General features: G+C 39.9%; 3 protein-coding genes across 4 annotated transcripts; 2 read left to right on the top strand and 1 right to left on the bottom strand.

Moving 5' to 3' along the window:
- Window positions 1-140: 140 nt before the first annotated feature.
- Window positions 141-1,848, bottom strand: LOC108141059 (serine/threonine-protein phosphatase 6 catalytic subunit). The gene is made up of 2 exons (XM_017264213.1): window positions 1,606-1,848; window positions 141-1,525 (listed from the first exon to the last, which is right to left on the bottom strand). Exons 1-2 carry the CDS (start codon window positions 1,768-1,770, stop codon window positions 779-781), a joined length of 912 nt encoding a protein of 303 aa, XP_017119702.1. The 5' UTR covers window positions 1,771-1,848; the 3' UTR covers window positions 141-778.
- A 554-nt stretch (window positions 1,849-2,402) lies between these two features.
- Window positions 2,403-5,679, top strand: LOC108141381 (vacuolar protein sorting-associated protein 4). Its single transcript, XM_017264731.2, has 5 exons — window positions 2,403-2,570; window positions 3,460-3,599; window positions 3,738-4,599; window positions 4,779-5,007; window positions 5,076-5,679. Exons 2-5 carry the CDS (start codon window positions 3,464-3,466, stop codon window positions 5,175-5,177), a joined length of 1,329 nt encoding a protein of 442 aa, XP_017120220.1. The 5' UTR covers window positions 2,403-2,570; window positions 3,460-3,463; the 3' UTR covers window positions 5,178-5,679.
- An 887-nt stretch (window positions 5,680-6,566) lies between these two features.
- On the top strand, window positions 6,567-22,366 carry LOC108141109. 2 transcript variants are annotated; one of them, XM_017264326.2, is made up of 6 exons: window positions 6,567-6,793; window positions 13,913-14,638; window positions 17,300-17,910; window positions 18,595-19,054; window positions 19,703-20,102; window positions 20,553-22,366. In XM_017264326.2, the coding sequence occupies exons 2-6, from the start codon at window positions 14,584-14,586 to the stop codon at window positions 22,018-22,020; spliced, it is 2,994 nt and encodes a 997-aa protein (XP_017119815.1). In that variant the 5' UTR covers window positions 6,567-6,793; window positions 13,913-14,583; the 3' UTR covers window positions 22,021-22,366. The 2 variants fall into 2 exon arrangements, with proteins under 2 accessions (XP_017119815.1, XP_041566685.1); XM_041710751.1 differs by having other exon boundaries at window positions 6,567-6,743.
- Window positions 22,367-24,267: the final 1,901 nt, after the last annotated feature.

Here is a 24,267-nt window from a genome sequence, read left to right on the forward strand (position 1 = left end):
AAGAGACGGAGGATGGACTTTTAATTTTAAATTTAATAAACGTATTGGCTTAAAACTTTCAATTCCAATTAAAATATGTAACAATTTACCTTTCTGTACCAAATCCATTAGGTTTCACCCCATTGATTGCCGACAACGCATTTCAAAATTGTCTTTTTTATTTTAATCGTATCGTTTTGATCGGGATCACACATTTGGTTATTCTTAGTTCTTGTTGCGCCACTTATTTCAAAGCATTTTTAATACAAAATGTACAAAATATATAGTTTGTGTGTTGTTTACAGAAATAAATAAGTTTGGAATACAAAATATAGTGAATCATATAAAGGCTTGCATCTGTAAATGTCTCTAGCTGCTCTAGCATATCCATTATCAGTAAATACAATACTTGGAGATACTTCTTAAACAAATCGAATCTATACTTTCATTATTATTATTTTTTTTTCTTTTTTGGTGAGCTTTGAGTTGCTGAAAACAAATAAAAAAAAGGTTAAACGTTGATCTTAATAAACAGATATGTGTTTTGCCATACGAAAGGGTGTGTGTTAATCGGTTCTGAGTGTTTTGTTTTGTTTTGTTTAGTTTGGTTTGGTGTATGTTCCGAGTTGAAGGCGTTTAAGGGTAGACAAATGGATCAGTCGAAGGCTGCTCTCCGCTGAGTCCACAAGCGTAGATAATTGATTGCCACGATGCCCAAACAGTGGGCGGATCGTATTGGATCGGTAAAGTATGGTGTCGTACGTATCACACAGGGCATCTAACATCGTTGTTCTTTAGATTAGAGGAAGTAGGGCGTTGTGTTCTGCTTGGGTATCACCCGTTCGGCATCCGGCACAGCCAGAAAGATCTTCGTCTGTCTCTGTTGCGCCGTTTCGAAGCTCAGGATGGCGGCCACGTTCCCGCATCGATAGCAATAGTTGGGGGCCGACCACACGGTCACCAGTTTGCCTTCGAACATGTATTTGATGCCCTCGTTAACCAGCTGATGTGCCCGGCAGATCAGATCCAGGTTGTTGATCGCCATGAAGTCCTTGGTGACATTGTGGCCAAAGAGCCAGCCGGCGCCGCGCGGACTCTGACCCCAGTACTCCATGTCCTCGGGATCGGACCACACCAGATCGCAGAAGGCCCCCTTGTACGGTATCTCGCCATTGCGCTCGATCGTCCGGATCTGGTCCAGCGTGATGATCTCCGGGCTCAGGCCGCCGTGCACGCACAGCACCTCCTCGTCGATGATGGCGGCGATGGTGAGCAGGTCGAAGACCTTGCAGCAGTACTTCCAGCCGTTGGCATTCCCGTACTTGCTGAAGCACTCGTCGAAGAAGCCGTACACCTTGGTGATCTGGCGCGTCTCGTGGTTGCCCCGCAGCAGGGTGATCCTGCTAGGATAGCGCGCCTTCAGGGTCAGCAGCCGGGTGAAGGTCTCCAGCGAGTAGTATCCCCGATCCACGAAGTCGCCCATGAATATGTAGTTGGTGTCCGGCACCTGGCCACCCGTCCGGAACAGCTGCTCCAGGTCGTAGAACTGGATGAAGTGGATAAGTGTGTGAGTACTACGGTTTACGGATTACGGATTACGGATAACCACATGGACAATGCCCTCACCTGGCCATGGATGTCGCCGCAAACGGTGACGGGCGTGCTCACGGGCAGGATGTTCGTCTCCTCCAGCAGGATGTCGCACACCATCTCGCACAGCTTCTTCAGCTCGTTCTCCGGCAGGTACTTGCACTCCTTCACTGTCTCTATCCACTTGTCCACATCGCCCATGCTGACTACTCAGGTATTATCCACTTCCACTCCGCCAAATTACAATATATTATAAATAATACAATTAGTATTTGCCCACCTCTAGTTGGCACTAATACATATCGATATCAATCGCGCCTTCTCATATCGATTGTTCAGCAAATATTAAATGTTCATTAATTTAATTATATTTTTAATGTAGTTATTTGTTTCAGTGTTATAAAATATAAATAAAAATTAAATTGATTAAAGCATAAATAAACCAATAAAGTTTTTTCTATGCCACTTGGCCAAAATAACCTATACTATCTCCATTTCCGGTCGATTTAAAAAAATATTTATTTTTTTTACCAATTTTTGCCTAACTCTGCAATTACAGCTGTAAATTTAAATTAAAAACACAGCCACTGCAGTATTAATAAATATGCTCAGGTCACTTTTAATTAAATAATATTTAAATTTAATATTCCCTGCAAGCGAAACCGTATTAAAATCAATTTAATTAAATTGGCTTTTTGCTAAGGTGTTTGCACTTACCTTACTCACACCATAACTCATAAATCACTAATGAAATTCAAAAAGCCCGCGGCTTGCCAGTCTGGCCAGTTGCCAGTTGCCAGTTCGCGTTTTGCTGGGCAACAGCCAAATGCCAAACACCCGATACGGTCACTCTGGCAAATAAAAAAAAACAAGACGTCGTCATTCGGGTTGGAATTCCAACAAAATAGTTAAGTTTTCCTTTTGTTTAACTCCCGTCGAAGAGCCAACGAGTTAGCCAGTGACGACTTCCTGGATCTCGGAGCAAGTCAGCCAGCATAAAGGTGAGTAATCCTCGCGAGCTTCCCACAATCCCCGCCCCCGAAGTCCGCAATTCGGGTGTTTTTGTGAATTTGCCGCTGTGTGTGGAGCATTAGTCATGCCCAGAATTTCGATTTTGCTTGCGAACTGCGTCACCGAAGGACCCTGAAACCGGAATCGGTATCGGAATCGGAGTTGCCGTAGTCCCCTGGGATTGGGTAACCATTATCTTCGATTTTCCCCGCTCCTCGTGGGAGTACGGCATCTCGGGTAGCAAGAGGAAGCAGAAAAGCCTGGGTTTTCGCCCCTAATTGGAGGCCAAATCCCGATGGGGAGGGGCCAATAGTACCCCAAATTGTATAGCCGACTAGCTTTAATGTCCGGAAAGTTGGTATCCATCGTATCCATAAAGAAATCGTAATAAATTAATATGTTATTGATAAATATCTGTGGGTTCCTAAAGATGTAGGCCAAGGATAACCCATAGAATGGTTACCATATAATATTCGGAAAGTTGTAATTCATTGTGTCGATAGACAAATCTTCATATCAAATACAAATTTGCATTTGAATATCATAAATGTAGGTCAACTACATATAACTCATCTTATCATATAATATCCCGAAAGTTGGGATCAATCGTATCGCTAAAGAAATCTTTTGAAATGTGAATATTGTAAATATCAGTTGGTTCCTATAGATGTAGACATACTTGCATCTGCATATTATAAATATAAACAGATTTTCCAATGGGTAATGACCGGATCCAGGCATTCCAGCACAAATCTATGTATGTTATAACTATAACTCTTAGAATAGTTTTCATATTTAAAAAAAGAGGATTAAGGACATGAACAAATCAACCCTGTTCTTTTGAAAGTTGTTTATATTTGTAACCCATTTACTTTGCAGCAATATGGCAGCCGGAACCACACTACAGAAGGCCATCGATCTGGTGACCAAGGCCACCGAGGAGGATCGAAACAAGAACTACGCGGAGGCATTGCGTCTTTATGAGCACGGAGTGGAGTACTTTCTGCACACCATCAAATGTAAGTGGTCCTTCGGGACTTAAAGATTACATTTCAAAATTCCCAAGACGCTCGTTGAGAATTGTTCTTCCACTTGTTTTGCAATCAACTCGTTGCCCCTACAATATCTAAATATCCAAATAATCTCGCCCAAATCAGATGAGGCGCAGGGCGAGAAGGCCAAGGACTCGATACGGGCCAAGTGCCTGCAGTATTTGGACCGGGCCGAGAAGCTCAAGGAGTACCTGAAGAAGGGCAAGAAGAAACCGATCAAGGAGGGCGGCGAGTCCAGCCCCAAGGACGACAAGGACAAGAAGAGCGACAGCGACGACGAGGATGGCGACGATCCCGAAAAGAAGAAGCTGCAGAGCAAGCTGACGGACGCCATTGTCATTGAGAAGCCGAAGGTGCAGTGGTCCGACGTGGCCGGCCTAGATGCCGCCAAGGAGGCGCTGAAGGAGGCCGTCATCCTGCCGATCAAATTCCCGCAGCTGTTCACCGGCAAGCGCATACCGTGGAAGGGCATCCTGCTGTTCGGACCGCCCGGCACCGGCAAATCCTATCTGGCCAAGGCCGTCGCCACGGAGGCCAACCGCTCCACATTCTTCTCGGTGTCCAGCTCCGACCTGATGTCCAAATGGCTGGGCGAGTCCGAGAAGCTGGTCAAGAATCTCTTCGAGCTGGCCCGCCAGCACAAGCCCTCGATCATCTTCATTGACGAGATTGACTCGATGTGCTCGGCGCGGTCGGACAACGAGAACGACAGCGTGCGTCGCATCAAGACCGAGTTTCTGGTGCAAATGCAGGGCGTGGGCAACGACACAGACGGCATCCTCGTACTCGGCGCCACCAACATACCCTGGGTCCTCGACTCGGCCATCCGGCGGCGGTTCGAGAAGCGCATCTACATTCCGCTGCCGGAGGCGCACGCCCGCCTCGTCATGTTCAAGATCCATCTGGGCAACACCACGCACGTGCTCACCGAGCAGGATCTCAAGGAGTTGGCCGGCAAAACTGAGGGGTATGTGTATTTATATATTAGAGATGGAGGGAAATAGGGAAACAAAAGAACTAGATCTTACTTAGATATTTCAAATATTGTGTATCTTTTACCTTAACCAAGTATTTATTTTAAAGGAAACCTCTAATATCACTATAAGATTATCAAACTAATCAATTGATTTTTTTTCTGTTTTGCAGATACTCTGGCGCTGATATCTCCATCGTGGTGCGCGATGCGCTGATGGAGCCAGTGCGCAAAGTGCAGACCGCCACGCATTTCAAGCGGGTGTCGGGTCCCAGTCCCACCAACAAGGAGGAGACGGTCGACGACTTGCTGGTTCCATGCTCGCCGGGCGACCAGGGCGCCATCGAGATGAACTGGATGGATGTGCCCAGCGACAAGCTCTTCGAACCGCCCGTGACCATGGTAGGGATTTGGAATTAATCCATCATTTGTACTGCCACCACTACAATTACCATGTTTGCTATCCCCAGCGCGACATGCTGAAGTCGTTGTCCCGCACGAAACCCACTGTCAACGAGGACGATCTGACAAAGCTGCGCAAATTCACAGAGGACTTTGGCCAGGAGGGCTAGACAGTGGAGCGATCGATCCAGCCCCGCCAGAAACCGTCAGCACCACCAGCTAATTCTAATTGTTGCCTATTGCATAAATTCAAATACGTTTTACTTCTGGCTCTCCTTAAACATTTTTTTTTTATTTTCTACTATATTAATATGTATACATACGATATATGGTTAAATTGCAATTCAAATGCGTCGTGCGATTGCTAAGGAGACGAGAGGAACATAATGATGCAGTGAGCAGTGAGAAGAGGTTGGGATTGTTGTAATCACAAAGTCAATGTATTTTTGTACTCTTAATGTTAAGTGATGTAGAAGAAACCCGAAATCCAAACCGAATGCGATTACGATTGCCACTCGGACTTGCCACCTTGGACACCTGTCACCCGATCGAGATCGCATCAAAAAAAAGAAGGAGGAGCGGGAGGATCAACAAGTGGAGCAGTTTTAGCGCAGCCGAGCAAACCTATTTAAAATGTAACGTACCAGAAATAAAAACGAAAATTGTATACAATACCGACTACATACCGAGAATGCCAATTGTGAATTGCCAATAGCGGGGAATACCCCCGTTCCCCGTCGCAAATGACCCCATTCCAAAACGTAAGCCACCAGGTGGGTGGGAACATGTGGAGAAACTGCGGAGAAGTGGCAGCATTTTCGGCCTAAAGTGGCGCAAAAGAATGCCCTACATGCCATATGATAAGATCTTTATGCGCTGCAAACGTTCGGCCCACGAGCATTAACGTCGTTTCTGGCCGATCGGCCAGATACTATCTATCGGGCATCTTGTGAACGCCGACAGCGCACAGTGGACACAGTTTTCTTGAAACGATTTTTTTTTTCAAAAAGTCAAACAAGAAGAACCTAAATTTGCATATTCACTTAAATTGTATACCTTTTCGTAAACCTTATTTTTTATGGGATATAAATATTCCTTTACATATTATGCTTTGTAATCATAAGTTTGTTTTAATTGTATACCTTTTTTTAAGCCTTTTTTTATTCAAATTTATTCAAACATATCTCTAAAGTATTTTTTGTAATATATTTAAATATTACAATTAAAATAATTATCTTTTTATATTATACAATAAATAATATTTTCTGGTTTAACCATGTTCTTCTTTTTACGTTTTTGAGGTATTTTTTATATGATATTTAAATATGACAATTTAAATAATTACTTACTTTGTATTATAACTGATATGTTAAGGCTAACGTGTGTTTTTATGAGCGATCGACTCCATAGTGCGACGCTGAAAGCTCCGAGTAGCGATCGTGGAGTTCGGCTTTGGGTTCGGGTTCGCGTTCGGCTTTTTCGACTTCGCCTCGTTGGGGTTTCGATCGTGAGTTTGAGCCGGGCTTTGGGCCACCGTTTTCAGTTGATCTTCAGCCGCAAAGGCTAGAGGTTCAAGAATCCAAGATCGGTCCGCGTTCATTTCTGCCAATTGTTTCGCCCGCACATTGACAGTTCCGTTACGTGAGTGCAGCATTGCACAGAGTTAAAGATACAAAGCCAAAAGATACAAAGATACAAAGCCAAAAGACACAGATACACGGCAACAACATTTCTCGGTTTGTTTTGCGCAACTTTGTTTTTTTTTGTTGGTGCAAGCGTGAAAAAAGTGCGTATTTGTTTTGATTTATTTTTTGTTTGGTGTGCAATTGGTTTTTGTCTTTTTGTTTGTTGTGTTGTGGTTTTCTTTAAGGTGCATTAATTACCTAGCCTTTGGGCCTGGCCCTTTTCTGTTGGCCTCCCGAGTTTTACACACACTTTATTTGATCTCTTTTTTCTTACTGTGGTCAATTGTGCACAGCGAAAAAATATGTACTATTACCGATTTAAGCTCATAAAGTGTTAAACATAACAAATGTAGTTTTCATGTCGTTTTAATATAAATACATTTAAAATGATCATGGTTTGATTGTTTTTTTTCGAAAGTTGGCCAACATCTTGGGCTAATTTCTAAATCATTTCTAAATTTATATAAAACAAACACATAAAGACTGCTAAAATACAGCTCATTTTGACTATATATATTATAAATATATTGTTTATTCTTATACACTTTTATTTTTATCCAGAAATAAATTTTTTATTTATCTTGTAGATACTTTAATAGTACATTTTGGAAAAAGGTTATTTAGATAAGGGTAACCAATCATACAATAATATGGTTCAATCCTTTTTGTGTGATATTGCTGATGAAAGCTGCTGATATTGATTTTAGCATGGAGTGAATTTTCAAATAAAATTTTTCCACGTGTAAAATAGCTGTGGTGAAGCGCAACTTTCACGCGCTTCAGGTGAAAACCGTGAGCCGGGTCCAAAATAAAATAAAAATAAGCGAAATGAAGAAGAAGTTGAGACCGAAGCCGCACAGCAGCCGAACATAGATAATTTGTTGTTATATTTGTGTTGTTATTATTATTGTTGTTATTGTTATTGTTATTGTTAACGTTGTTGTTGCTGCTGCTGCTGGTGGACTCTGTTTTTCCCCCACATTCGCATTGTTTTACTTATTTTTTTACGTGACTTACTTTGAGTTTTTGACTACTGTTTTTGTGTCAGTCGCCGTTTTGCGAAACTATTTCAGAAATGCATATTTCTTGCGGCGCAAATTTGTCCAACTGACTGAGTTATGTGCATAAAATTAAGTGCATTGCAGTGTACAGGACTGGCTTTTCATCATCCCATACCCATACCAATACCCATACCCATACCCATACCCATTTTATTTTAAGTGTGTCGCCCTGCTTGCATTTATTGCATCCAGTTTGTTTGGTTTTTCTTGCCACCAGGTATATTATGCATGTTTCGATTAAACTTGTTTGCAGAGGCATTAACATCAACACCTGCCCTCCCCCTGCAGATCAGAAAAAACTAAAAATCATGCTGACATTGACACGAATTGTCGACGCCAGCAACAACTAAAGAAACAAAAAAAAAAAAACATAACAAAACAAAAGTCAAATCATACAGTTTAAAGTTGAAATCCAAACAAAAGTGCCAACTACAAATTTATGACTAAGATTTGTTGTGTGCGGCTCCACAATTAAAGTGCATAAAATCCAATGTCAGAAGCCAACAACATTGAAATACATATATTAATTAAGCTTACTAATTTGTTTTTGGCAAATTCGTCGCACCGAACAGAAATAATAACATTTAAAAGGGGCTATTTTGATCTTAGGCGGTATTTTCGAAGATTTTAAATTGTCTATGATCTATGTAATTCTAATATATGAACTTGGAATACACATATTAATTTAAATTATTTGTTTTTTGTAAATTAATCGCACAATAGAGAAATAAAAATATTTAAAAGGGCTTGTTAAATATCAATTTGCTGAATATGTTGTATTTTTATAAAGACTATGCACTTGCTTAAATTCTGCTCGTTTAAGATAATATTTATTATCATAAATTAAATAAACCTTCAAATATATGAGTATTATTTTTCTCCGTGTGTCAATTTTGAATTGCATTTGGAGTCAAACAAACCGATCGAAGAGCCAGCGAACAATCAACTCTTGCTGATTGTTGGCTGTTGATTGTCGATTGGCTTTGCCCGAGGAACAAGGTCGTTTACCACGCATATTATCAAATGCAAATGGGCATTATATTATGTCTGCTAAATGCTGGAAAATTTCCTCAAATTGTTAAAGCATAATTCGTTGGATAATCGCTGCATTCAATTTGTGTTTACCCTTACCTTGATCACTTATATGCATTCGATGCGCCTATTATTTTATTTTATGTTTTTTATTTCTCTATTACTTAAAGTTCCCAATAAAAGAATTATAATTGCATGGAAAAGAGACCATAAAAAGCAGCGCAGACAAATTAAATTTCTTTTGTTCTTGACAAAGCGAAGCGAGGCCGGTAATTAAAAAGAATAATTATTTTTTATCTGGTGTGTTAATTGTGGTTGTCATTACGTTGGCCAAGTGAGTGGAAAGCCAAAGATAAGTCAGAGCTCTAGATTTTCCCGCTTGGATTCTGGGAAAATGCTGTTTAAGTGTGAGACTCTTTTAAGCACAAGCGGAATTAGCTAGGAAAATATATTTTATGGGATTTGTTAATCAACTATTTCATTTCATAAAACAAAATTTACAAGAAAATGTGTAAAAGTTAAGTTTTGTATATATTACTTACTTATTACTTATTATTTTATTTATTTATTTATTTGTTACTTATATACTTTACATAATGATTTGAGTTAAGAATATATTTTTTCTTTGTGTACTGAAGTTCTTCTCTTAGTTTATTGCGGTTCTCTTAGCTTTTTATTTAATCATCTCATTGTCGTTGGGTAACTGGGCCAGAAGGTTTCGTAAGAAAAGAAATGGTATATGGAAGTGCCTGATTAGGTCAACTCGTTCCATGAACCATAACTATAACTGGCAACTTGATGCTGTCGCCGGGAAATGACAAAAGAGTGCTGGTAATCGGAGTTTGCTGTTCCCGAAAAACTGTGTCGCACACACCTAGCCATACACCAAACACCAAACACCATACACCAAACACCATAAACCTAACACCAAACACCATACACCAAACACCCATTCATTGCATGCATGTAATTGTGCTGGTTTTATTTTCGGATATGCTGTTGTGCCACTTTACCGTTGCATTTGGCTGATTTATGGAATATTGTTTACATATTGCTGCTGCTCTGCATCGCCAATGAGGATTGCATGGCACCACGAAAAGTTCTGTGTTTCGGGAGCCATAAAAAGCGCCTCGAAAACGGTCATAAATAGCAGCTACTAATTGCATGCAGCAAAGCTATGAAAATGTACACCGGAACAAATAAGTCTGCATAACCTTTTAAATACTTTTGAAACAAGCATTTGAATTTCACTTTTCAATTGGGTAAATTATGTAAGCTTTTATGAAATTGATTACTATTTCTTTTGTTTTTTTTTTTTTTTGTATGAGATGTAGCTGTGTAGGGTGTTTTTATACATTTTAGATTTCATTATATTTTTTTATTTTTTATACAACATTCTTTTGTATAACTACAATGTTAACCACCTATTTAGCTGTTTTTTTTTGTTTAATGCATTGTGTTGATTTTTTGCTGTGTAACTACCAACATTGGGTTGAAAATCCCCAAAGGCGCGAGCGGAAATTTTATGCTTTGCTGGTTTTCGTTATATTTTCTTGCCCGACTCTCGACTTGAATCGGATCGGCTTCCTCCTTTTTTTTTTTTTTTTTTTTTGCTGGGTCCGTCGTAACAAACAGGAAACTATTTTATGCTGCCATGCGAAAATTGGCTAAGGAAATTTATATATGTATTTTCGGCTTTTGGGTTTTCCTTACGTCTTTTTAATGTAGCTTTTTTACATTGAGACTGCAATCAGACATCAGCCATCGGTGGCAAGTTCGTTGCCTAAGTCTTTCGTTTGGCAAGTGGCGTTTGGTCAAAAACTTGAATAAGTTGCAGTTTCCAGTTAGGGAACATTTTCGTTTTTAAAATATTTTCGAATAATCAAAGACAACTTTAAGGAATCGTACTATCTATATTTTTATATAGTTTATATATTTATATAGTTAGTTTAAATAGAAACTTGCAATGCTTAAATGAAATTAAACTCAAACTTCAACATCGATTGCCTTACAGTTTTTACGACCAACCTCATTGGCGAAATCAGACTGGAAACCCATAAATAACATTTGACTTCTTCATTGTTGGCTGAATTTCTTAGTGGAATTCACCGCTTGGTCTCGGAGAGTATTAGAGTAATAATAATAAAAGTTTTAACTATTGCATTTGGGTTTTTTCTTTGCTGTTTCTGTGATCCGTTTGACAAGAGCACACACCGACCGTCTGCATGTATTTGGCTTGACAAATCAATCAAATCGCTTCATGCGAATTTCGATTGCACAAAGACACAAGGCGAAGACAATGCATTGGTATTGTGTTTTTTGTATTATTTTTATTTTTTTGGTCTGGCATTTGGCAATGCCAAGTGGCCATTTCCATTGTCCGCCATTCGTTTGGCTCACGTCCAGAGTTTAATGAGACATGGACATTCGGTCGGACGGATGGACAGAAGGTAGAAAAGCGCTGCCAACTGTGAACTGCACTTTTCTTTGGCACGGCTCGGTTTTCTCTATCGATTCGCAAACTTTCCCAGCCAGTTCTCAGTACGTCTCACTTTTTCCCATTCAAATGGGACCTAGACAGAGAAAAAAATATATTATTATTTTAAATTTTAGCTCAATGCCAGGCAGCTTAATTCAAATCTTTAAAATAGCCAAAAAGATACAATAAAATATTAATATAATAAAAATAATAAATTGAAAGTTTGCTAATAAACAAAGTTAGTTAAAACGTTTTAAAATATACTTTATATATAAATAAATTTTAGGGCTAATAAAAACTAAATTAAATAAACAGTATCGATAGGGCAAAAAAGAAAATAACTAACTATTTAAAAATGTCATAAACATATTTGCAAAAATCTCAATTTCAACTAAGTAAAAAAGTATTCCTTGGTGAATTTGAACTTTTGGCTTGAGGATGATTAAATGTTGTCTATTTTGGATTGAAAAACAGTCATACTAGAATACATTAAAGATCTCAAAGATATCGCATATTGGGCTTACAAATTTGCATTTCTATTTTTTTTTTAGTGTATTCTGAGTTTCTAATTTTAAGTACTTGCACCGTGTTTTTCCGTGTGATCGCAGAGATCACAGACACTCGTTCTTCGTAATGAACTGAATTAGCCGCCAAACGCGAAAATGAGCTACGGAAAGCGACAGAGTCGCCAAATTGGGTTAATCTATTTGAAAGTGGAAGCGCTGGCCGCACCGCACAGCACCACTGGCAAAGCTAGTCCACTATATGCATACATATATATATATATATATATATATACTATACTACTATATAAATACACATAAATATCAACATCTGATGGGGCCCATGCGAAAGTCGCCTAAGAAGCATTATTTTGTGCGTTACTTTCCATTTTGATGGCCATGTTCAAGAGTTGGCGTTGGGAGCTGATGATGCTGATGACGTTTGTCGCCGCTTTCTCAGCAACAGCAACAACAACTTCACCTGACAACATTTTTTTTTTCATTCTTTAACGGGACTCGCCTTTTAATTGTGCCTTTTGCCCATCAACATCGGATCTTCACACAATGCGATGGGAACAAAGGGCCCCCCCTTTTGATGAACACGATGATAGTAGTAATGATGGTGTGCTGACATCCGCTCGGATCGGTCGGCTATAGCTAATGGATCGGTGATCGGGAAGTTAAAGTAATCATTATCAATAGGATGCGACTAATTTAAAGAAAAGCAGTCGTTTGATGTCTTAGCTTCGACATAATTGAGTCATTTGTAGACATTATTTTAACGGTTTTTGCATTGTTTATAAAACAATTGATTAATTTAATAAAATATAAATAGATTTAAACCCCTTTTATAAGTTGGTAATCAATATCAATAAAAGTATAGGTTACATTTACCCAATTATAACAAAAATGCTTTCTTTTGATAGTTATTTATGGTCACGAGCAATTACACATTTCCATAAGTTATTATAATTCATTGTACTCATTAAAAATCATGCAGATTTTCTATATGATTTGTATATTTTATTCAGAGGTATAATTAGTTTGCTCAAAATGCCAACTTGTAAATCAATGTTATTAATAGCTAAGCAATCTTTAGTTGTTTGCAAGCCATTCTTTTGAAACTTTGCGATGCAATGTTATAAATGCATTCGTTGTCCGCTGAACCGATGACAAAATATTTCGTGGCCAGGCAATTTCCAGAGGTAACAAGAAGCATTGGACAAAAGTCTCTTTGTGAAATGTTGCACAATCGTCGGTCTTTGGATGCTAATTGATAGATCACGTCCTCCGCCCAACGAAAGTGAAATGATTGTTGATTGAAGACCGCGTTTGTTAATCGATAGGGGAAACAGTTTCGGATTCCGCTTCAGTTTCAGCTTCAGTTTCAGTTTCAGTTTCAGTTTCAATTTTAGTTCCAGTTTGGTGATTTTGTGGCCAAAGGTTTTCACTTTCGTTTGTCACATCTCCGCCTGAGTCACACCTCCAGTTACCATTTACCATTTACCATTTATTGCCCATGCAATAATGATTGAGGCCGAGTAAATTAGCCAAAAGTCAACAAATGGCTGTGTCCACCTGTTGACCCAAATGTGTGAGCCGGCCAAAAGCGGTCGGGCGGGATTTGGCGGCCAGAATGCTCGGCAGTCAAGTGTAAGGTCAATGGACTAAATGCCGCAGATGCAAGATGAGAGAGGCAAGAGACATTGGACCACCAATCCACATGCGCAACATCCTGTTCGGGTGCCACTGCAACCGGCCTATTATACAATGGCTACTGGCTACACGGAGCAAAAAAACCCGGCAACATAACAATCTTTGGAATGTGGATTTCGAAATTAACTCAATATTAATATGTAGGCTGGATATGTAATAATTCTAGGATAAATATAAAACAAATATGTATAAAAATTAGAACAGTTTGTACGCTAAACAAAAATGTGAGATAAATTTAAAATAACTATTGGTATTTTATTTTCTGTTATTAAATGCTTTTTATTATTTTATTATTTTTAATATCTAAAAAATATATGAAATAATTTTATTTTATACAAATTTTTGGAAAAATATATAATTATGCTCGTATTTTTAGCCGTGTGCAGCGAACCCGTTTAACTTTTATGAGTTTGACTCTTCTGATTGCAGACGACTGATCGCCAGCCATCAATCAGGCCATCAATCAGTCAATGCCGCTTGTCGCAAATTGGAGCTGGCGTTGGAATTGGAATTGGAGTTCGAGATCGAGTTGGAGTTGGAGCTGGAGCTGGAGCTGGAGTCGTTGGAGTCATCGTTGTAGTCACCGCTCTCCCTTCGCGGAGAAAGCCAAAGTCGCAACCTGAAAACTGGACTCGACATCCAATACTCGATACCCCGAGTTCCCAGTGGAGTTTGGCATTTGCCGTTTGGCGACAGTGTCTGTTTCAGTGTCTGTGCCTGCCTTTTGGCTAAGTCAGTCAGTGAGTCAGACACTCGAACTTGCAGTCATAGTTATAGTCACGATTCCACATCCACATCCACAACCACAACCACATCGTCTTCGCTTTGGCTTTGCTTTTTTATTTGCTGGCTGCTGCTGCTGCTGCTGCTGTGGCCTGGCAGGTTCACAAATAAGTGAAAGTGAATTTGTTTATTGTATATTTTGCTATTACCAAAGCGAAAGAGACGCATAACACAGCATTGAGACAACTTCAACAACTGGAGACACACTGTGCAATTCCATTTACAGGGGCAGAGATCCGTAGATTTGGCATTCGATCAATGAAGATCGTTGTAGAACGAACAGTCACTACACAACACGAGTTGCAATCGAAATCAGTATGTTAAATGCTAGCTACATACTTCTGGTGGTGCTGATATGCCACACCGCGAATGGTGAGTATACGCCCCGTGGGCTCCATTAACTAATTGCCAGCCGGCAGCGCGATACATTAACTAATTTACTTAGCGCTCGACTTGTATTTGCTTTTGACGAGTGCGTCTATGTGTGTATGTGGGTGGTGCGGTGATTGTGCCAATTGAGAAGACGATCAACGAACCACTTCACAGCAATGATTGCACAATGGTCCAGAGAGCAGCTTTCCATGCTACTGTGTTTACACAATCAAAAATAATGCCCAATATGGGTCATTCCTAAAAATTTGTCTCGAAATTGCCATTGGTTGTAATAAATGAACCCACTATGATTAAGTTGCGAAAGAAAAAGAGATTCGTTCAAGAATTTGTATTACTTTTTTTGTATTTTTGCAATTTTAACTTTAACTTTACATTATTTTTGTGGACTTTGAGTTAATTTTACTTATCCACTCTAATATAATAAAATAAAATCGCCACCATAAAAAAAAACAAATTAGGCAACAAATTAAAAAAGGTTTGTTTTGCTGAAACTATTTCGGTCAATTCGCACAGTTATCTGGCTTTTTTTTTATATTTCCATATTTTTTAAATATTTTATATAAGCATGTCACATTGTTTTAACCAATATGTATCGCTTTTTTTCTGTGTACATTTGCATGTATTCAAGTGTCTGATTGTCTGTATTGTGAAGGCAAAACCAATAAAGTAAAGAGCTTCCAAGATTAGTTTACCCTTGAGCTGAGCCATGATTTGAAAAGCTGAGGATCTTCCAATTATTTATTTAGGTTTGAAAATATATTCATAAGGGAACTGTTTACATGCGATACCAAGGACACAGATAGTTTAAAAGGATTTCTAAGCGGCAATATTTATGAAAATCATTTACACCGCACAAATATAAATAGGTTCTTTCCAAAGAATGACAAAAAACCTTAATGTGTGTATGTGGCTGACAATATGAGCTGGTTTTAAGCTGCCTATTTATTTCATAGGTTCATTAATTATTACAAATCAATTACAATATGAAAATGTTTGAGAAAAATTATCAGACTTTTAACTTTCAACATAACAACTTATAAACTTATAAACTTATTGTTTTTTTTTGTATTCTTAATGAACAACCTAGTTCACATTTCGACAAATCATTTCAGGTAGCTGAGGTGGAGTGAAGGGCACAGGTGTGGCACCTAGATCCTTGTACGTTTCGTGTTTGTGGCCTAGGTTCAATACCTGTGCAATTCAAATCAGCATTTTGCATTTTAAAATATTTTTTTATTGATTTCCATGTAGATATATTGCATTATTTCCTCGTTTCCTCTTTTGGAAAATTGAAGCTCGTTCTGTGCACAACGCGTGCTGACAGTTTTGGGCAGTGGGCATTTTGCATTAAAACCCAATGAATCTAATATGGAAAAGTATGTGAAATGTATGAAATAGTTTTGTCTTTAAAATGTATTCATTTCACATAAATTGAATCTTAAACTAAATAAAGTAGATTCCGATTAGAAGTTAGTAACGCTATATTTTTTATTCTTAGTTAGCCTAGAATTTTCTCTATACATTCCATGTAGATGAGTTGGCCTAAAGGGCACAGGTGTGGTACGTAGGTCTTTCTGAAACTCGTATTTGTGACCTGGGTTCATAACCTGTGCACTTTCATTCAGCATTTTGGACTTCATTTTTTTTTATTGATTATTATGTAGATGTTGTACACTTTTCCCCATTTCCTTTTTTGGAAAATAGCAGTGGACAACGCGTGCGGACAGTTTTGGGCAGTGGGCTTGGTTATTGCTTTTAGTTTTGGTTTCAGTTTCAGTATCAGTTTCGGCTTTAAGGTATTTAGGTATTTTAAAAACGCAATCACGCTTCGGCGATTTATCATACAAACTCGCACACGAGTAGCGGAGTTATGTCATCCGCATGGCGTGCGTTTCGTTTCGTTTCGTTGCGAATCGAATTGTTTTGGGTGAAAAACGTAAGACGGAAAATTAAAATTAAAATAATTCACGCGTTGTCATTGTAAAGAAATTTTAAATTGTTTTGTCACCACCTTGTCGAGGGGGTGTTATATCAGTACTTTGGGGCTGGGTCCAACTAGTCAAGAAACGTGTAAAATATATAAACTTTTCAACAAATTCAATGCTTAAATCATAGAAAATAACTAAATAATAATTAGAGAATAATAATGTATTTTAAGTATTATACAGGGACCGAATATAATCATTATTTTTATTTTTTTAAATAAAAAGTCAAGTGCACTTTTTAATCTTGGCATAATTTCGCACAGTTTAAATATAGTTCCCAATAAAAAAAATCATTATATCTGAACAATATTTTTTGTCTAGCTTAGAATTAATAATTAATACTTTATTTTTATTATCGCTTGTAATGAATACGGTCCCTGGTTTTTAATAGTAAAACAGCAATATCACTTACTCACCTATTCCCAAGAAAGATAGACAGTTTTAAGTGGCTTATTGATTTTGGACTATAAAGAGCTGGGAGGAGCTAATGCCAACTTGGAAATACCAAAATCAAATAAAATCTTAAGTGTCTGCTGGCGAACGTGTCTGCCATGCAAAGAATCGTATTTATTGAATCGATTTATCTGACTTTTAATATGGGTATATTAATCACATTTGCCTGTTTGTTTTTTTTTTGTTTTCAATTTTTTTTTAGCTACCGCCCAGGAAGTGTCGGCCATGTCGATTTCGCCGGCCAATTTCGCGGAACTTTCGCAAGCGGTTGAAGATTCGCTGGCGGAATTTGAGGAGCGCCAGAAGGAGCGACTGCGTCAAGGCCACCGATCGCGAAGGGCCGTGAAAAGGGTTTGCTACGGCGAACTCGGCTGCTTCGAGGACTCCGGCCCGTTTGCCTATCTGGAGATGCTGCCCTCGCCGCCGGAGGAGATCAACACCAAATTCTACTTCTACTCCACCCGCCAGCGATCCGATCGTCCGCTGATGGAGCTGTCCTTCCTAAACATGACCAGTGCCTTTCGTGGCAAACGGGAAGCGGAGGTCTCCAGTGGTTTGGCTTCACCCGAGGACAGTGGTCGATCCTCCAACTCCACCTCCACCTCCAGTTCCAGCTCCAGCTCCAGCTCCCTGCCCACCCAGAACCAGAACGTCACCTTCACCACAGAGCGTCCGAAGAAAGCCACCGCCCAGCCCTCCATCGATGACCTCGAGGGATTCGATGAGCTGTCGGTGCGAGTCATTGTCCATGGCTTTGGCTCGGCCTGTCCGCATGTGTGGATCTACGAGATGAAGACGGCCCTCATGGCGGTGGTAAGTAGAGCTAACTATCAACATAGTTGGCAGGTATTAGAAAATATTTTGTTAAAAAACTAAAATGTTTTATAAAATCAATCAATTCTATTTTAAGTTTTGGACGTACAATTTCGTAAATAAATAAATTAATACATTTCTTGATCAATGGCAACAGTACGTATGAGCGATTTTCCAAAAAATTCCATCTGGTGTGCCTCAAATGTTTTATGTTTAGCTTACAACAAAAAAAGCTAGACTAGGGTCTTGATTGTTAATAAATTAAAGTTTTATTTATTTTATTTATAGCTTAACATTATAAGCTAATTTGGAATTAAGAAAATTAAGATTTAACCCATCCTATTTTTTTAAAGCATATAATTTAGATAAAAACGGCCAAAAGAAGATATGATATTTTTTGAGTTGCTGTGTTCATTTTTAAAATTTAAATAGGATTTGCACATTTCATTTTAACATACTGCTGTTTTTTATATAATTTTTAAAATTAAATTTCAACTTTACCTAGATACTGGTTAAATTGTGTTCCCTTTAATTTATCTGTGTATATATTTTTCCCATTATTTTTCGTACCATAGCTAAGCATAAAAAAACTAGTACTCCTTGCTGATTCTGAGTATTGAGCATTTATCACCATGTTCCCTACATATCTAAATATCTTTATATCTATACATATTTTATTTTCAGGAGGACTGCATTGTGATCTGCGTGGACTGGGAGAACGGGGCCACCTTTCCGAACTACGTGAGGGCGGCGGCCAATACGCGTCTGGTGGGCAAACAGCTGGCCATGTTGCTCCGGAATCTGCAGCAGCACAAGGGCCTCGACCTAATGCGCACCCATGTGATCGGCTTCAGCTTGGGGGCTCATGTCTCCGGCTTTGCCGGCGCCGAGCTGCCCGGACTGTCGCGGATCACCGGACTGGATCCGGCGGGCCCGCTCTTCGAGGCCCAGCATCCCAAGGTGCGACTGGACAGCAGCGACGCGGAGTTCGTGGACGTGATCCACTCGAACGGGGAGAACCTGATCCTGGGCGGCCTGGGCTCCTGGCAGCCCATGGGCCACGTGGACTACTATCCGAACGGAGGACGCGTCCAGACGGGCTGCTCCAATCTCTTCGTCGGCGCTGTCACCGATTTCATATGGTGTAAGTTTTGGGTTTGGGGACTTAAATGTTAAATATTTTAAGCAGAAAGACAAATTTCATTTTAATATACTCAAACATTTTAATATTAATTTTTTTTTATTTTAATAGTTTACTCAGTAAGACAAATTCATAAAATATATATTACAATATACATTACACATTTGATATAAACAAATATTATTCTTAAACAATTCTGGCAAAAAAAAAAGTAATTTGATTATTTATATAGCTTTAAAAACTTTGAGATTATTAGATTTGCCATGATCGATTGGATTTCCTTTTTTTGAATTATAAATATTTGCTTGTTGACGATTTAAAAAAGTTATGTAGTTTAGATGTTTTTTTTTTAGTAAGCTAGAGTTCTTTCCCGAAGAAGCAAATGTTGGTTTCAATGAAATGCCTAATTTTAAATATTTTGTATTTAAAACTTTAAAAATTGTTTTAAAAATATAAAGTTATGTCCAACATAGAGCATAGGTAGTTAAAATATGATACAAAATTTCAATAAGCCAAGAGATTCCGTTCATTTTTTTAAGGAACAAAAAACTACGAATTAAAATGATATTAAAATGTAATCGTAAATATTTGTTTGACCTGCGAATGTTTGTTTTCTGTGAAGTAATTCTTTTGTTTGCCCATTTGCCACAGCTGCCCAGGCTGCCGAGGACGAGGAGGGACGTTCGTTGTGCAACCATCGACGGGCCTACAAGTTCTTCATCGATTCGGTGGCACCGCGCTGCCTGTTTCCGGCCTTTCCCTGCGGCAGCTACGACGACTTCCTCAAGGGCCGCTGCTTTCCGTGTGCCCAGGACGACGAGGACCTGGCCGAGGGTGTGCCCCGTTGCGGCAACATGGGCTACTATGCCGATCGGTCCACGGGCAGGGGCCAGCTGTACCTGCTGACCCGCGAGGAGGAGCCCTTCTGCGCCCACCAGTTCCAGCTGCAGATCTTCAACTCCTTCAACGACCTGCCACTGCGCACCATTGGGCGGCTGGAGGCGATCCTCGAGGGAGATGGCGGCCTCAATGAGACCTTCGAGATATCCGAGTGAGTGGGCATTTCATAGAAGGGTATATCACAGATACCTGAAAATCGACTTGATAGCAGAGCTTCCAAACACTGATTTTGTCCTAAAAAAGAAAAATAATTAAATTTCTTAAAAATATTGTTTAATATAATACGAAAAATAATGCTCTAGAGGATTTGTAGAATCCAACAGCACTGCTTTACTTTTTGGGCTACATTTTGGTTAATGACTGTAGTTGACGTTAGAATATAGGAACTCTCTTCCGAAAATTCGCGGTTTTCGGTCCATGGTTTTAGGCATACCAATATGTTACTGTCTTAAAAAGAAAACGGTAATTTTTCAGAAAAGTATAGACTAACAAATAAAGAAATTACGAATTGAAACTAAAAAGATTGAGTTTTTGGCAGCTCTGCTTAAAGGTATAGGAAAACGCAGTGAAATGACCCCCTTTCATTATGGTTTCCCCACAGAAAGGACGATGCGGAGTTCTTCGCCGGCGACATAGTGTCCAAGATCATTGTGCCGCATCCCGCCCTGGGATTCCCCACCACCCTGAGCCTGCACTACAAGTCGTACAGCGGGTGGCTGAGCAAGGGCCTGCCCCACTGGGACATCGACAAGGTGGTGCTGACGGACAGCTTCGGCCGGAGCCATTCGCTGTGCCGCCCCACCACCAAGCTGAGCAGCGGCAGTCCGGTCCGCCTGCGCCTCCAGGCGGGCAACTGTGAGCTGGACAACCAGGAGGACTACGGGACAACGTACACCACGGCGCCACCTGCGGGCGGCAGTCCCACACTATCGCCACTGGGCACCGAGATGCCCACCGATTCCAGTGCCCAGGAGTCAGGCGTCGATGGCGTGGAGAGCGTGAAGCAGCGCAAGGACATCTTCAATTTGGGCACCAGCTTCAAGTTGGCCCGCAATCAGACATATCCGCTGGATCAGGGTGACGAACTGCCCTGGCAGCCCATTCTGGTGGGCAACTCGCTGGACAATGAGACGGCTGGTGCCGCGGAGTCCAGTCGAAGCCTCTCGGATGCAGCGGATTCCGTGGATTCTCCAGATTCAGCGGTAGCCGCTGGCGAAATCTTCGAGCCGGTGCTCAAGGATCGCAGGCTGGCCGTGAATAGGGGGCGAAATTTGCAGGACTATGGCACCACCGACAGTCCGGAGATTGTGGAGCCCGTGCTGAAGGCCACCACGCCGCGTGTTAAGCAGGGCAAGGATCTGGATTTATCGGACAGCGAAGTGGTGGCCGCCATGCCGGCAAAGGCAATGACGCAGATGGGCACCGGACGATCCCCAGATCCGGATGAGCCGCAAACGGTGCAACTGCTGCCGTTCCGGCTGGGCGAACTCCTACAGCGGGCCGAGCGGTATGCCCGGGAAACCCTTTTGCCACTGATATCCGTGCAGGCGCCGCGCTTCTTTGGCTTCAATGTGACGCCCCACGATCGGGGCGTGGCCATTCCGGGGGAATCGCGCAAGCCCCGCTACATACCGCGCTACGAGGAGTCGGCCTTTCTGAATGCCAACTCCAGTTCCTCCAGTCGAAGATCGCAGAAGGCCGCCCGCCGGTCGGCAGTGCAGCAGAGAAACCGCAACCTCTTCCGACTGATGCGATCTCGTGGTCAGTCGGTGGATAAGGAGGGACAGCCGGAGCAGGAGGAGTACCAGCCACGGGGGCAGGAAGGACAGCAGCAGGAGCAGCAGCAGAACGAGGTGAACTACTACACCAATGTGCTGCAGTCAGAGTCGCGATCGATGCGACCCGAAACGCCAGAGTACAGGCCCGTGTTCATCGATCTACCCACCTACAAGCCGCTGACTGCTTCAGCTGCAGTTGCCGCTTCCGTTTCCGCTTCCGCTTCCACTTTCGTATCCGCCTCCGTTTCGAGAGCCCGAAGGCGCGGCAGATCCCCCAAGCTGCTTCCCTGATATTCCCCGATATTCAGACAAACAGATATATATACACATATCTCAGCTGTCCCGCCATCGGGGATAAACACTTTGTGATATGCACACCAGATCGTGGCTATGGCACAGCTCCAAAAATCCAAATCCCAAACCCCAAACCCCCATTTACATTCACACTCACATTACACCACCCATCCTCACACTGTAAATATCCGAATCGAGCAAGCAAAGATATAAACTGAAATGAAATTTTTATATCGTGGACCGTTGCGTAGCATAAGATATTGAATGTAAGATTCTGAATGTGAGAAATTTAGTTGTTAACATAAAACCTACAGTCGATGATCTCGACTTTAAGATAACAGTATATAATATATGCTTTTTATTTTTGGGAGAATTAATGCAATAAAAATTGCCGGTCAGTTAGTCAATACATTTCAAAACCATTTAAGTATCTTAAGACTTTAAGATAACAGTATGAATTTAATTTTGGGATTAAATGAATTACAGGATACACTTCAAAATAAAAATAAGAGCTGCATGTTAATTTTTGACAAGTTAACAAATACTTTTAAGAACTGTACAAGTTGGTTTAAAAGAATGCATTTCTTAAATTCAACCGGTTACCAAAAGGCTGCAAGATTTCTTTTAACCAAGTACCAAAGAAAAATCCAATAAAAATATGTATATTTTTGGCGAATCTCTGCCAACAGAGAAAAATCACTTGAAAAACCGGTCTTTTGTATATCAAAACCCCGGGAAGCAATGGTCAAATGTTGGAATGTCATACACCGTTGAGTTCGTAATAAAATTTCCAATCGAATGGCATTCACAGTTAAAAAATTTTCAGATTTTCAAATTTCTGCAAAAAATGATGATGTACCCCCTTACAAAAAAGTCAGAAATTTGGACAAAATTAAATTTGTCAAAAAACGTTTTTCAAAATTCGGTTTTTGCGTCAAGACAAAATAAATTGTTTTCAATCGATCAGGGATGGATGGTATGGGTTGCCAGCTGTTCAAAATAGCAACTCTTTTGACTTTGGGTCTTATTTTGGTAAAGTTACAGTAAAAAGACTCTCCAAAAATATTTTTGTTTGAAAAATCGCCAAAAATCCCAAAAGACACATTAAAAATTTGGTTTTTGTGTCAAAACCCTGGGAAATAATGGTCAAAATGTGGAATGTCATACACCGTTGAATTCGTAATAAAATTTCCAATCGAATGGCATTCACAGTTAAAATTTTTTCAGATTTTCAAATTTCTGCAAAAAATGATGATGTACCCCCTTACAAAAAAGTCAAAAATTTCGACAAAATTAAATTTGTCAAAAAACGTTTTTCAAAATTCGGTTTTTGCGTCAAGACAAAATAAATTGTTTTCAATCGATCAGGGATGGATGGTATGGGTTGCCAGCTGTTCAAAATAGCAACTCTTTTGACTTTGGGTCTTATTTTGGTAAAGTTACAGAAAAAAGACTCTTCAGAAAAAATGTTGTTTGAAAAATCGCCAAAAATCCCAAAAAACACAATAAAAACTTGGTTTTTGTGTCAAAACCCTGGGAAATAATGGTCTAATGTTGGAATGTCATACACCGTTGAATTCGTAATAAAATTTCCAATCAAATGGCATTCACAGTTAAAATTTTTTCAGATTTTCGAATTTCGGCAAAAAATGATGATGTACCCCCTTACAAAAAAGTCAAAAATTTGGACAAAAATAAATTTGTCAAAAAACGTTTTTCAAAATTCGGTTTTTGAGTCAAGACAAAACAAATTGTTTTCAATCGATCAGGGATGGATGGTATGGGTTGCCAGCTGTTCAAAATAGCAACTCTTTTGACTTTGGGTCTTATTTTGGTAAAGTTACAGCAAAAAGACTCTTCAGAAAAAATGTTGTTTGAAAAATCGCCAAAAATCCCAAAAAACACAATAAAAACTTGGTTTTTGTGTCAAAACCCTGGGAAATAATGGTCTAATGTTGGAATGTCATACACCGTTGAATTCGTAATAAAATTTCCAATCAAATGACATTCACAGTTAAAATTTTTTCAGATTTTTGAATTTCGGCAAAAAATGATGATGTACCCCCTTACAAAAAAGTCAAAAATTTGGACAAAAATAAATTTGTCAAAAAACGTTTTTCAAAATTCGGTTTTTGCGTCAAGACAAAATAAATTGTTTTCAATCGATCAGGGATGGATGGTATGGGTTGCCAGCTGTTCAAAATAGCAACTCTTTTGACTTTGGGTCTTATTTTGGTAAAGTTA

This window comes from Drosophila elegans, unplaced genomic scaffold (genome assembly GCF_018152505.1).
Source record: "Drosophila elegans isolate 14027-0461.03 unplaced genomic scaffold, ASM1815250v1 contig_149, whole genome shotgun sequence".
NCBI lineage: Eukaryota > Metazoa > Arthropoda > Insecta > Diptera > Drosophilidae > Drosophila > Drosophila elegans.

What these genes read in the sequence shown, in the direction of transcription:
- LOC108141059 (XM_017264213.1), bottom strand. Translation starts at nt 1,770, where the DNA reads ATGGGCGATGTGGACAAGTGGATAGAGACAGTGAAGGAGTGCAAGTAC. An exon ending in GCGGCGACATCCATGGCCAG is followed by an intron (nt 1,526 to 1,605) that starts GTGAGGGCATTG and finishes CACTTCATCCAG; the next exon opens with TTCTACGACCTGGAGCAGCT.
- LOC108141381 (XM_017264731.2), top strand. Translation starts at nt 3,464, where the DNA reads ATGGCAGCCGGAACCACACTACAGAAGGCCATCGATCTGGTGACCAAG. An exon ending in CTTTCTGCACACCATCAAAT is followed by an intron (nt 3,600 to 3,737) that starts GTAAGTGGTCCT and finishes CGCCCAAATCAG; the next exon opens with ATGAGGCGCAGGGCGAGAAG. An exon ending in TTGGCCGGCAAAACTGAGGG is followed by an intron (nt 4,600 to 4,778) that starts GTATGTGTATTT and finishes TCTGTTTTGCAG; the next exon opens with ATACTCTGGCGCTGATATCT.
- LOC108141109 (XM_017264326.2), top strand. Translation starts at nt 14,584, where the DNA reads ATGTTAAATGCTAGCTACATACTTCTGGTGGTGCTGATATGCCACACC. An exon ending in TGTCACCGATTTCATATGGT is followed by an intron (nt 19,055 to 19,702) that starts GTAAGTTTTGGG and finishes CATTTGCCACAG; the next exon opens with CTGCCCAGGCTGCCGAGGAC. An exon ending in GAGACCTTCGAGATATCCGA is followed by an intron (nt 20,103 to 20,552) that starts GTGAGTGGGCAT and finishes GTTTCCCCACAG; the next exon opens with AAAGGACGATGCGGAGTTCT.